Here is a 14,392-nt window from a genome sequence, read left to right as displayed (position 1 = left end):
CAATTATAAATCATTAGTTCTAAAATTAGTTTTACTATTTTAAATAAATAATTATAAGCGCTTTTGCCTTAACTATAAAATTTGGAAAGTAGTCAAGTGATTATTGAGTAAATGGTTATTGTTTGTTTTGCTTGCCCATAATATAAAACATTCAACTGATTTATCTTTCCTAAAAATCTTTAGCTGGCTTTTATTATTTAAATAGTCCATAAAGTCTTAATTGATGCATTTTTCTGTTATTATTGTTATGCTTTAAGGTAATCATGACAATGAAAGCAGCAATCTTTAAATATTTTGTCATTACAAAATAATATTTGCTTTTTTTTTATGACTTTAAAAATAGAGCTATGACAAGTGCTTTCTTGGATCTTCTGAAACTGCTGATGCAAACAGGGTTTTCTGTGGTCAACTTGGTGCCGTGTATGTATTCAGTGAAGCACTCAACCCTGCACAGATATTTGCAATTCATCAGTTAGGACCTGGATATAAGGTAGTGAGAACTTATCTTACAAGATAATTTATCTTATTATAAATTCTATGGAAAGTTTTATGTAAATTCTATGTGAACTGTGATATAATATGATGTATAGTGAGAGTCTTCAATGTGGTTAAAACTCATCTGTATGGTTTGGAACTCAGCTGTTTTTATAATGTTTACTTTGTTTCACAGGTACTTGTTCTCTTTTTAACTATTTTCCTTTCCTGAACTATTAAAATTCTTTAGTATGTTTTCTACTGTTGAAGCCATGGCTTTTGTTGACATAATTTTGAAATTATAAATTTTATAAAGCCACATTGCTTAATGTAGTATTCGAAATCTCAGATTTTAAAATTATATACTGAAACAGATCAAATAACTGTTTCAAATTAGAGATAACTTGGAAAGAATAAAGATTTAGAAGGAAAATGGTATAAAATATTACATGTGCCTGACATTATTCAGTTTTAGCTTCTACTTTTGCTTGTCCTTTGCAATAGGTGAAGAAGTGGGTACAGTAATGAGTATCCTAATTTTGCAAAATCAGTTATCTATGATGATTTGTCACATTCTTCCTGCTTTTTAACTTTTAAAACAAAGACTTATTTGGGCAAGATATTGCATTAACATATATGAATTAGTTTTCATGTGCAGTACACCTGGCTAGGGAAATTATGTTTGTGAATGTAATTACACAATTACGTTTGTGAACTTTCCAACTTGTAAGCACACGGTAGAAAGTTCGTAAACTTAATTGTCTGACCTTTCATATAAGACTTTTTATTAAAAGCACATTGGGAGTAGCGACATCCCCAACTGTTTGGAGCTGAGAAAAAATTATACAGCGTACTTCAAAGTGTTTGTAATTTTGAAGAAGTAGATGTTGTGTGTGGAAGAGCTGTTTTGTTTTTTTTTTATAAACCTAATATTTAAATAATTAGTGTGAAGATTGTATTACAGAAAAGAATTACTAAACATTAAAGTATTTTTTTTTGCCTTTGTATTTTTTCATTATTTCTGTTTTTATTTTATGGTCCATGCTGGACATATAAATGACAGTTTGAATTTGCCCTTATGAACAGACATTCTTGTTTTCAGTGATTTTAATAATCATAATAGTGTTGAGTGACAATAATGCTGTCATTTTTATGTCAAGGTAGCAATATTTTCTACCCTTATTCTGTATCATTCTATTTGTTTTAGTATCCTTAGAAATGAATTTGTACTTAGTTACTTTTTTCTTTCATTGGCCCTTTTGCTAGGTGTGAGTCCTAGTTGTACCATGTGTTGGCTTTGCATCTGAATGTTTGTGTAATTCAGAATTTGGGGTGCTCTGCAGCCTGCCTCCCTTGCGTGCTTCTTTGCCTTGTTCCATAAAATTTGAAGTGGCTTTCTTCAACAACAGAGTGATATTGAGTAGAGTGACAATCGAATCAGTGAAACATAAATAAAGGTAGAAAAATGAAATAAATACAGATATGAAAACCATAAATCCAACTATAATTGCTATAGTGAAATTTCAGAATTGATGTGAGTTTCCTGGCAGCAAAAAGGAAAAGGGGTAAATATAAACAGTTATGTAATTTTCCCATTCAGAAAGGTACAAAAAATGTCCTGAACCCCTTTGCAATCTTAATAATTTGTCATATGGCTCTTTCTTATCACATTCTTTTATACCAAGTGAAAATGAGTATTAACCCTGTGCCACTATGTTCTATACACAAGTGCTCATGGGATACACAGAATGTATGCCTACCATCCTAACGTAGATAATAGAGTACCTATATCAAAGTCAGAACTTTTGAAAGAAAATGCCTTGAAATTTTGGATATCACATGAAAAACTATTAAATTTTGAAAGTTCCCAGCCTTTCAACTTGTTAGTGGAAGTTGACTGTAAATCCATGGATGCATATGTATTTTCTCAATTTGTAAATAGTAAAAGTATAATTACTATCAGGGAAGATATCTGCAAAACTTTTTGACCTTGGAAAGATTTTCTAGAAATTCAGAGAATGAAGAGAAAGAGGAAATGATGCAAATGAAAAGATTGTGTTGGCACAGGGAAAAAAAGCGTAGGTGACTCACTGTACTCCAATTTTCTTGGTGAAGTAGGAGGCACAGTCACTTCCTGAGTGAAGAGGTAGAGGTTGCTGTGGAATTTTTAAGGTGTGTAGGATATAAAATTAGTTGACATTTGGTTTAAATCATATATGAAGCTTAAATTGTTAATTGTTGTGTAATAAAAAAAAATTTATTTGTTGCCTCAAGTTATATGGAGGGTTCTATACTTGTAATGGTCAGACAGTGTTCTCTGAGCTGAATGTACACAGTATGCCAACATCTGGGAAGTAAAGGAAATAAAATAAATTAAATCTACACCTCCACCCGAGTCATCCAACTGTATGTACTGTGGAGCCTGTCTCAAGTGATTTGGACCTGTTGGTCATCAGAGTGCTAGGTTATTTTCTTTCTGGGGAATGCCTGGTTTTGAGCAGGGTAGCTTATCAGTGAATATTTTTTACCTGGTCATTTTCAGTTAACAGTAAATAAAGAAGGGTATCATTAATCAATTAAAAAGATTATTAGGTTTGGAAGTAATTTGTGAAATCCAGAATTTCTCACTGTAACTTTGTATAATATAGAATTTACTGTGAGTTAATTTTATTGTAGAACTCCATTTGATTGTGGTTATCCAATGTCCACAAGTTTATGGATTCTTATGTATAAGGTGGCCTTTTGACATACCGTGTTTCCCTGAAAATAAGACCTAGCCGGACAATCAGCTCTAATGTGTCTTTTGGAGCAAAAATTAATATAAGACCTGGTCTTATCTTTCTATAAGACCAGCCATGTTTATTTTATTATATGACCGGATAGAATATAATATAGCATAATATAATACCGGGTCTTATTTTACTATAATAAAGACTGGGTATAATATAATATAATATAATATAATATAATATAATGCAATAATACTGGGTCTTATATTAATTTTTGCTCCAAAAGATGCATTAGAGCTGATTGTCTGGTTAGGTCTTATTTTCGGGTAAACATGGTAGTTGGCAAAAGAGATTTTCACAAAGTTTTAATACTTTATAATTGTTATTGGAAATTTCCTAATTGTTATATATCCTCACGTGGCAAGTAATTAGTCTCCACTGGTAGATATTTTAATCTTTAGCTTGGTGTTCTTTCTATTCAAGAAAATGATATTATAATGATTTTTACAGTCTATCATATTATGTCAAAGGCCTAACTGATAAGAGAACATGTATAAAATAACCCCCAACATTAAAAATTACTTTGGAGGGTTTCCAGTTCTTATTGGAAGGGCAAACTCCTAACAAAGTAATCTTCCTACTTAAGACTCTGGACATAATACAGAAAATATCTATCTGAGCGCTCTGGAGACTGAATAAAAAAGCAGGTAGGTTTTAGAGGCGTATCAAAATGTGGAACATGTTGCCAGCATGGGTTGAGTTCCCCATTTTTCACTCTGAGAAAAAACTCTCTGGCCATAAATATCGGTAAAAATCACTAGGGCCACCAACACCACATGGAAATAAATGGGCTACCCCAGAAAAGAGACAGACAGTAAAGGATCTAAATTTTACATTTAAAAAATTTAAACATAAATCTCTGGCTGATCCCTGAAACCATCTATGATCATGACAAACTGATAATAGATTATAAATAAGCCTTCAAGACCTGAACACCACATTTGAGACACCACACATAAGAGTCATGGCGGTCTATAATTGTATCTACACAAGAAAATGACCCCCTCTAAACAAAAACATCAGTACTTTCAGTACAATACAGTCTCCACAAAATAATATTCACAATATTAAGCATATAATCCAAAAGTACTCATACTATGAAAAGCCAGGAAAATGTGACTTATTCTCAATGAAAGAGAAAATGGGCATATACCAACTCCAGAATAACTCCAAATCATGGAATTATTACACGAGGACCTTTAGGGAGCTATTGTAACTAGCGAGGTTAAAAAAAGAAAAAGAAAATGATTGTAATGAATCAAAAGATGGGAATTGGCCACAATATTTTAAAAAATCAAATGGAAATTTTAGAACTGAAACATATATCTGAAGTAAGAAACATCTGTTTTATGGGCATATTAGCAGAATGGATATGATAGAGAAATTAATGAACTTAAATATAGATTGATAGAAACATGAGAAGAAAGATAGAAAACATTAGAGGAAAAAGAACAAAACCACAGTGATGTATGGGGCAATTTTGAAATCTAATATGCAAAGAATAATAGAAAGGGTCAGAAAAAAATATTGGAAGAAATAATGGTAGAAACTTCCCAAATTTCATAAAAACTCACATTTATACATTGATGGAACTCAGGAAACTCAGCAAAATAAAATCAAAGACAACCACAGTATGCATATTATAGTAAAAGTGCATAAAACCAAAGGAAAGAAAAAAATCTTGAAAGCAAAACTGAATATAAATAAAAGAAAGAATGATTTGAATAACAGCACACTTTCATCAGATATCAGGGAAGCCGTCGAGCAAAACTTGTCAACCCAGAATTCTTCATCTAGTGAAAATACTGTTTGTTTTATAAAGAAAATTAAGACTAATTGTTGGCACCAGATGTACTCTACAGACTGAAGAAAGAAACTTAGATTGTTGGGAATACGAAGAGTGGTATGAATGATAAATATATGAGTAAATTAAAATATCTCTTCTGGATCACTCTGGCTGCTTTGTTAAATAGGGGACTGAGGTAGAAACAGGAGACCAGCCAGGACGCTATTGAAACTATTCAAGTTAAGCCTGGTGGTAGTTTCAACAAGGCTGATACCAGTGGAAAATAATGGGACTTGGTTGGACTTTTGATAAAGCATACCAAAAATAAAACTCTTTAAGAGGTCAGCTTTTAGATATATTTTGGATAACTTTCCCGTAGGATTTTCTGTCATTGTGAATGTGGGGTAAATGAATAAGAGAGGATTCAAAAGTGACTCAATTTATTTTAAACTGAAGTACTGAATTGTCATTGACTGAGATGGGTAAGGCTTGGAAGGACAAAGTTTTGGCCAAGAGTTTAGCTTTAGACATATTAAGTTTGAGATGTCTATTAGACAGCCAAATAGAGAAGTGAAGTAAGTCTGGGGTTTAGGCCAGAAGTCTACGTTGGGGATAGAAATTTAGCATTGACAGGTTATAGAGAGGAGTTTAAGCCACAAGACCGGATTTAGGCACCAATGAAGGGAGTTCAGATGTAAAAGATGACAGTAATTAGTCCTTGGGAAAGCCGGTTTGGAGGTTGTGGAGATGAGGAGGACCAGCAAAAAGGAAGATTCAAAGAAGAACAAGAGAGTAGGGGGCAAAAGCAGGAGATCATGGTGCTCTAGAAGTGTCTAAAGAAGAAATAACTGTCAAATGCTGCTGACAGCTTGAGTAAACTGAGGACTGAGAAATGGCGGTTGGGTTTCTCAGCATGAAGATCATGGGTGATCTTTATTATCACACTTTACAATTAGTTGAAATGGGGGGAAAATCTTCCATTTAACAAAGACAGCAGTATCCTTTCAGAATAAATAGAAATGGTAAATTATGATTGAAAATATAGTTTAGTTTTGCTTGTTTCATTTGAGTACATTTCATATACCAAGACATTGTCTCTTCCTTTGTGATATTCCTTCACTCTGTTGCCATCTTTTTTTCCTTTTCAGAAACTGTTTATATATAGTTGATTTTTTTCTGGTTTCCGGATTATATGCCGTTAGTGTATTTTATATGTATTTATGTTTAGTATATTTCCAAATAAAATTTTATAGAACCAAAATCCTCTGAGTAGTATGTACTTATGTGCAGATGAAATATGGTTATGTAAACTTTCTCTGCAAAATAGTAAAGCTTTATTTTTAAATGATCGTATTTAAATGGTTTTTCATTTTAGCCAGTATCTTTTGGAAGATATGTACATATTCAAACTCTGCTATCATTTTTAAAGTTAGTTACAGTTCTTTTGGAATTACTTGAAGGGTCAGTATTTAAGTGACACAAGGAAGCAGTTATCATTAGAGCTACACTGTATTTTTTATAAAAGATGGTTTTATGACACCTGTTAATTCAACAAGCATGGCTTCAAATAATTTTCTTTATCCAAAATTCAATCCATTTCTTGAGGATGACAATTTGTTTTCAAAAACATAACTTAAAATGCTATAGAATCCCATCAGTACTGCAGCTGGCTCCAGTCACCATCATGGCCCCAGGAATCATTAGCACCCAGGCCGAGACCCAACTGGGCACCAGTGGCAGTGGCGCAGGGAGCAGCGGCCCGGGCTGCCTGACATCAGCAATGCCTAACAGGGACAAGAACGTGGTCACAGGGAAGATAATGGCTCAGTGTAAGAAGCACAAATGGTTTCATCGACAGGAATGACACCAAGGAAGATGTATTTGTCCACCAGACACCATAAAAAAGAATGGGCCAAAGAAGTAGCCTCACAGTGTAGGAGATGGAAAGACTGTGGAGTCTGATATTGCTTAAGGAGAAAAGGATACAGAGGCAGCAAATGTTACAGGCCCTGGTGGAGTTCTAGTGTGAGGCAGTAAATACACAGCAGACCGTAACCATTATAGACACTATCCACGTTCCAGGTGTCCTCCATGCACTTATCAGCAGAATTACCATAATAGTGACAATGGGGAAAAGAATGAAGATCAGACTGCCCCAAAGGCAAGGCCAACAGTGCCGGGCCTATGTCAGGCCACCACGGACACCTTACTGCTTGTGGAGACTGTATCTGCTAGTGTCTCCCACAGTATTCCAAGCCTTTTGTGCGGGGAGAAGTGCTGGAAGGTGCTGACAACCAAGGTGCAGGAGAGCAAGGTCGACCAGTGAGACAGAACAAGGTCGACCAGTATCAGGGTTACAGCTGTACAACCATTCCACACAGGCCCTCCTCGCCAAAGTTAGTTGTCAGAGGACGGCAATGAAGAAGACAAAGAAAATCCAGGAGCTGAGAGCCCAGGTCAGCAGCCGCCTTAACACTGGTACCTCTGCAACTTCAATTACTGATGCCGCCGTCCACAAAACCCCACACCACAAGATGGCAAAGAGACAGAGCAGTCAATCCACCAGCCGAGAATTGTGCTGCACTGAAGCTGAGGCTGAGCAGGGTGGGCTACAGTAAATGACGACTTACCATCTCCACCATTATCTGGTTTTGTCATCTAAGAAGAGGAAATGAAGTTCCAGCAATGAGAAATGAACAGAAGATTGGAGCTAAAGACCTTAAGGGGTTACTTTTTGCCCCGACCAGATAACTAGAACTATCTTCACTATTTATGTAGCCTACGGATGTCTCTTTGATAATGACAAACATGATTTTTCTTAAAGCCTAGTTTTTCTCAGTACACCTTTGAAGGATTTTAAATTGTTTCATACCTAGTCAAGTTGAGATTTTTTAAGAACCTCATTTTTAATTTCCAGTAAAAGTTTATAAGTTACTATTTTCAAGAAAGTCAACAAACTACAAGCATCTGTTAATAAAGGTCTTTAAAACATGCTGTAGATTCTGAAAATAGGTTTTTAAAAATCAAAATATCAAGAATGCTTTAAATAGTAGAATATATGTCTAAGTATTTCTAAGGTGAACCTTTCACTGAATACAGCACTAATTTAATATTTGTTCAGTAGTATTTGCTTTAAAATATCAGACATATTGTCTTATAGCTATACTATATTTAGAATACTAGAATTTCAGTGAATGGTAGGAAAACGGTTCTATTTTTCCAGAGTTCTAATTTTTACCCCAATGCAATGCCTTAAGCAACAGTTATTTTATCACCCATATTCAGATAACTTTTGCCCATTGTTCTTTAAATCGGTAAATCCTATTGGGGGTTTATTCAGTTAATGTACATTAGTATATGCTAAAAAATGTTTCCTCCACCACCGCAGACTACTGATGCCACCTAATGACCATTGAGGAGAAATGGTATAATCTAATGCATTGCCTCATTATTGAAAGATCTCCAATTACTATTTTTAAAATATCATTATAAACTGATGGATTTAAATGTATTTGAGATGTTTCAGACTTTATCAGTTACTGTTCATCCTTTATAAAATTCAAATTGTCCCACGTTTGGGCCATGGGTGTCTCTTCTAGTTGGTCCCTTTTGCATGACTTCGTAATCTTTGATTGCTTCCTTGCCATTTCCCAAACAGCGTTTCAGGTTCATCCTAAACATTTCATTGTTTCAGTCTTGGAATCAGCCATTAGTCCAAGACTCCCTAGTCTCTATTAGTGGGAAATCGAGGACTTGCTGTGTTTTAACTTCATCTCCTCTAACTTATATCTGTGTTTTCTTTCTTCCATGTTGAGAATGCTAGTTGTCAAGTGCACAGAGAATGATAGAATTATAAAAGCCTATGATGACACATACAAGTCTCAGGACAACGATATGAATACTAACCTACTGATATAATTACTGAAAAGTTAATTTGTTTTACATATGCTCTCTCCATTCCCCTTGCCATTTGTATAGTTGAGGTATGTTATGGGCTGAATTGTGTTCCCCCCAAATTCATGTTGACATCCTAATTCCCAGTAGCTCAGAATATGATTGTATTTGGAGATAGGGTCTTTAACGAGGTAATTGATCTTAAGTGAGGTCATTAGTGTGGGTCCAATAGGAATGGTGTCCTTATAAAAAGAAGTAATTAGGACACAGACCTGCACAGAGGAAAGATCATGTGAAGATAAAGGGCGGATAAGTCCGTCATCTGCAAGCCTAGGAGAGAGACTTCAGAAGACATCAATCCTGCTGTCACCTTGATCTTGTAATTCTAGCCTCCTATTCTGAGAAAATAAATTTCAGTTGTTGGAACTAATCAGACTCTGGTGCTTTGTATGGCAGTCCTAGCAAACGAATACAAGGTAATATCTACATAGTGAGTGCACATAGTTACTACAGACTATTCTCTATTCTTTTCACTCTTATTTAGTTATAGTTCTGTAAGTACCTGTATATTTAAGATTCATCACATTTCTTACATTGCTGTGGTTGGCTATCTAAAGCTCATTCTATAGTATACTGTGTTTCCCCAAAAATAAGACCTAGCCGGACCATCAGTTCTAATGCATCTTTTGGAGCAAAATTAATATGAAACCCGGCATTATGTTATGTTATGTTATATTATAAGACCTGGTCTTATATAAGATGTAGTATTATGTTATGTTATGTTATGTTATATTATACCTGGTATTATATGATATTATGTTATATGATATTATATTATATTATACCGGGTCTTATATTAATTTTTGCTCCAAAAGACGCAATTAGAGCTGATAGTCCGGCTAGGTCTTATTTTCGGGGAAACACGGGATTCCTCAGGAATGGCTCAGGGGCCTTTGCACTCGAAAGTCATTTGCCTAGCTATAAAGCCCTTGAATAACCTTCCTTTGAACATCTTAAATATGTTACTGATTTTCTTCTGGCTTGAAGTATTTTTGTTGAAAGTCTGATGACAGCCTAACATTCTATTATGAGGCGCTTGCTGTTTTTTGCCTACGCATTTACGGAATTTTTTTTTTTTTTCTTTTTTCTCTAAATCCAACAATTTTGCTAGATATGTCATGGTTATCTTGAGTTGATTTCCGCATAAGTGGCGTGCACTTTCAGTGCTTAATTTTTGCATGTTTTTGTATTTCAAACAATTGTTCTTACACTATTTAGTATTTGTTTTATTTCCTTGCTTTGGTTTTCTTAAGAGAGTTGACTGTACATGTTTGGTTTACTTTTCTTATCTTTAATATTTATTACTTTCTTTTGAATCTTTATCTTCTTTATTTCTCTCTCATTTTAAAATTTACAAATAAAGTGAAACTTACAGAAAAGTTACAAGCACAGTAGTGAGCAATTTTTACCATAACTATTTGAGAATAAATGATGACAGGATGTTCCATCATCCATGAATGTTATATTCCTACAAGTAAGAATATTTTCTTACATAATTATTAACACCAGTGTGTTACTACCATCTAATTCTCAGATCCCATTAAAACCTAGCTAATTGTCTGTAATGTTCTTTATAAGAAAAAGATCCAGTTCACTGCATTTACATTATAATATTTCTTTGGTCTGTTCAATGGAGCCGTTTCTCAGTCTTTCCTTCATTTTCCCTCTGGATGCCCTCTTCACCTGAAGCAGGCTTTGATGTCCGTTGCTGGCCACCTCCCAGGCCCTCATGGAGGCCCTCTTAATCCTTTCTCTGTTCCATTTCACCACACTGGCCAGGCTCGCAAGCTGATCCCCTCCCTTCTGCCCTCCACCCATCTTTCTTGAGCTCTTGTCTTCTTCATCTGCTGCCGGACAACCCTCTTGTTCAGATGCCATGCCCTCTCCCTGGAACTCTGTGACACCCCATGCTGGGTAGTCCCCCTAGGCATGTACGTGCTTCTCACTCAGTTCAGGGCTCTTCCACCCTATTGGCCACTGCACCGCCTTCCCTCTACCCCTTCGGGGGGGCACCAGCCTTGCTTAGTCATACCTGGTATTCTGTGAATTTTCAGGAAGAGAGTAGGAAGAGGAAAAGAGCTTCATGTCTTTTTGTTTGTTTGTTTAACAGCTTTATTGAGATACAATTCACACATACTGAATTCATCCATTTAAAGTATAAAACCCAATGGTTTTTGGTATATTCACAAATATGTGCAACTATCAATGCAGTGAATTTTAGAACATTTCATCACCTCAGAAAAGAAACACTGTACCCTTTAGCTCTCACCTTTGTGTTATCCCTCCCCCTACAGCAGTCCTACCTTGTTTCCCCGAAAATAAGACCTAGTCGGACAATCAGCTCTAATGCATCTTTTGGAGCAAAAATTTATATAAGACCCGATCTTATATTAAAATAAATAATCACAAATCTACTTTCTGTCTCTATAGATTTACCTATTTTGGATATTTCATATAAATTCTGAAATTTGGAAATGTGAGATTTTCAGATTTGTTCTTTTTCAATTTTTTATTTTTTGATCTATGCTGGGTCCTTTTAATTTCCACATGAAATTTAGGATCAGCTTGTCAATTTTTGCCAAACAAACAAACACAACATCAACAAATAACCCACCTTGGATTTTGATCGATATTGTGTTGAATCTATAGAGCAATTTGGGGAATATTGCCATCTTAATATTATGTCTTCTAATCCATGAACATGGGAAGACTTTACAGTTTCTTCATAATGTAAAGGTCTTCATAATTTCTTTCAATGGTATTTTGTGCTTTTTGCCATAAGCAAAATGGCAGAATTCTTGGACTTCTTTTGTTAAATTTATTCTCTAGTGTTTTATTATTTTGATACTTTTGTGAATGTATTTTTACATTTCATGTTCAGATTTTACTTGCTGCTGTGTTTCCCTGAAAATAAGACCTAACTGGACAAACAGCTCTAATGTGTCTTTTGGAGCAAAAATTAATATAAGACCCGGTCTTATACTATAATATACTATATAAGACCCGGTCTTATAATAAAATAAAACCAGGTATTAAATTATATTATATATTATATTATATTATATTATATTATATTATATTATACCCGGTGTTATATATTTACCGGGTCTTATATTAATTTTTGCTCCAGAAGACAAATTAGAGGTGATTTTCCTGCTAGGTCTTATTTTCGGGGAAACATGGTAGTAAAAATACAATTGATTTTTCTGTATTGATTCTGTATCCTGCAGTCTTGTTGAATATATTAACAGTAATAGTTTTTTTTTTGTGTGTGTGTGTGGATTCATTAAGATTTTCTATACGTAAGATTATGTCATCTGCAAATGGAGATAATTTTACTTTTTCTTTTCAATGTGAATTCTTTTTGTTTCTTTTTCTTGCCTAGTTATCCTCACTAGAGCATACAGTATAATATTGAACAAAAGTGAATAGTCGTTTTTCTTAGCACTTTCAGATTTTTTTGTTGTTGTTCGCTTTCAGCATTTTTACTATGATTTATCTTCATGTTTGCTAATTTCCTTTGCTTGTTCAAATCTGTTGGGTCCCTCTAGAGAATTTTACGGTGCAATTATACTTTTCTAACTCCAGAATTTCCATTTGGATTATTTTTATAGAACCTCTCTCTTAATTGATTTGTGCATTTAATATGACGTCATCATACCTGCATTTATTTCTCTAATTATGGTTTATTTTACTTCTTTAAACATATTTTTAATGATCACCTTGAAGTCTTTTTTGTTGAATCTCTCATCTGGTTGCTCTCACTAGCAGTTCTGTTGCCTGTTTCCCCCCCACTCCAAATATGGTCATATTTTCTTTAAAAAAATTATAAAACTTTATTGAACTATAATTTGCATATCATACAATTCACTTATTTTAAGTGTCAAGTAAATTATTTTAAGTAAACTTACAGAGTTATGCAAACATCACCACACTCCAATTTTAGAACATTTCTATCATCCCAGAAGCATCCCACATGCGTATCGGCAGTCACTCCTCATTCCCATCCCTGTCTAACTCATACCATTTTGTATAACAGTTTTCCTTCTGAAAATCCTTCTTAAAGGAACAACCCAATGGAGATTGATATTTACAAATATGCTTGTTATACTTTAATATATAATTTTGAAAACCTAGAAGTAATCTAAATATCACAAATGGGGTAAAGATAAGAACATTATTATATTTATATAATCGTTATAGTTATTTAAATTGCATTATAATTTTTTTAAATCTAAAAGTATTAGACTTAATTAATTACAAGACGAGGTTGTTTTGTTTCAACAAGCCAAAGTAGGGGATTCAGGATTTTGTATCATGAAACTGAAAAACTAAAGACCAATTTTGTTCTGTATAAGAAGAGGTTTTATTGGACATTTTAAACATCATATTTGCCCAAAGAGACTTTATAACTTCCAATACAATATATTGAACTTTGTCGATTCCATTGTAAGGAGAATGAACAAAATGAAAGTAAACGTTTTTTCCCAGGCAATGAAATATACATAAGTTTCAGCAGTGTTAAGGCAGATGTGGAAAAGCTAATTGCAGTGTTTTACAACACATTTTATAGTGTTTTATTTCAATCATTATTTTTAGAAAGCAGGTATACTGAGTTCTTTCTTAAGCATCATAATTGTAATGATACTCTATCCAAAACAAAAACAAAAAAGGATAAGAAGAATCAATAAACTACTTCAGACTTTGTTTTTAAAGGATAGTAACCATGAGTCAAAGTGATATCTTTAGTGTTTTGCTGGACTTAAATTCATTGATGAATATAAAAATAAATTATATCAGTAATTATTAGTATAAGACATGCAGCTCAAAAAAGTTTTATTGTTTACAAGTTCAGTGTTGAGCAAAGAATACTGGTGCTTTCATATTTATACTTAAGGTTGCTGTGTTTTTTAAAACAACCAACTCTTTCATAGATACAAAATAATAAAGGAAAAAGGTGCAGGACTCTATGAAAAGAACTAAAGAAAAATATTTAAATAGAGAAAAACCAGAAAGTGGTAAGTGTGGGCAATAGTAGAAAACAGTAGTTTTATGATTGAATTGAGGCCAGAAGGAAGACCCAAATCAAGGAAGATGAAATAAGTAGTATATTTTTTAATCTTAAGAATTAGGAATTAATTTACTCTAACTTTTGAATTCCTGAATAAGGAAGAATCATTTAAAAGTAGTTTAAAATGAGTAGAGGAAAAACAATAAAAAGATTCTATGAGGGTGAATTTCATCGTACAACTTTATAATTCAGAGAACATTTATTATTGCATTCTATACACAGGACACTTTTATAGGCATTATGGAATATGCAAAACTGTAAATTACCTTTGAGTACCTTATAACCAAGGAGGGAGGGAGACATAGGAAAACCTGAAAA

At 33.8% G+C, this 14,392-nt stretch overlaps 1 protein-coding gene and 1 pseudogene across 1 annotated transcript in view; both read left to right on the top strand.

Moving 5' to 3' along the window:
- NBEA (neurobeachin) overlaps positions 1-14,392 on the top strand; it is a 658,659-nt gene that overhangs the window by 93,770 nt on the left and 550,497 nt on the right. Inside the window, 1 exon segment of the mRNA XM_033103847.1 lies at positions 344-490. Within this exon segment, the coding sequence (XP_032959738.1) occupies positions 344-490 (147 nt within the window).
- Positions 6,734-7,667, top strand: LOC117021577 (Y-box-binding protein 1-like; annotated as a pseudogene).

The sequence above is a fragment of the Rhinolophus ferrumequinum genome, chromosome 4 (genome assembly GCF_004115265.2).
Source record: "Rhinolophus ferrumequinum isolate MPI-CBG mRhiFer1 chromosome 4, mRhiFer1_v1.p, whole genome shotgun sequence".
Taxonomy (NCBI): Eukaryota; Metazoa; Chordata; class Mammalia; order Chiroptera; family Rhinolophidae; genus Rhinolophus; species Rhinolophus ferrumequinum.
This window is presented reverse-complemented; position numbering and strand designations above follow the sequence as displayed.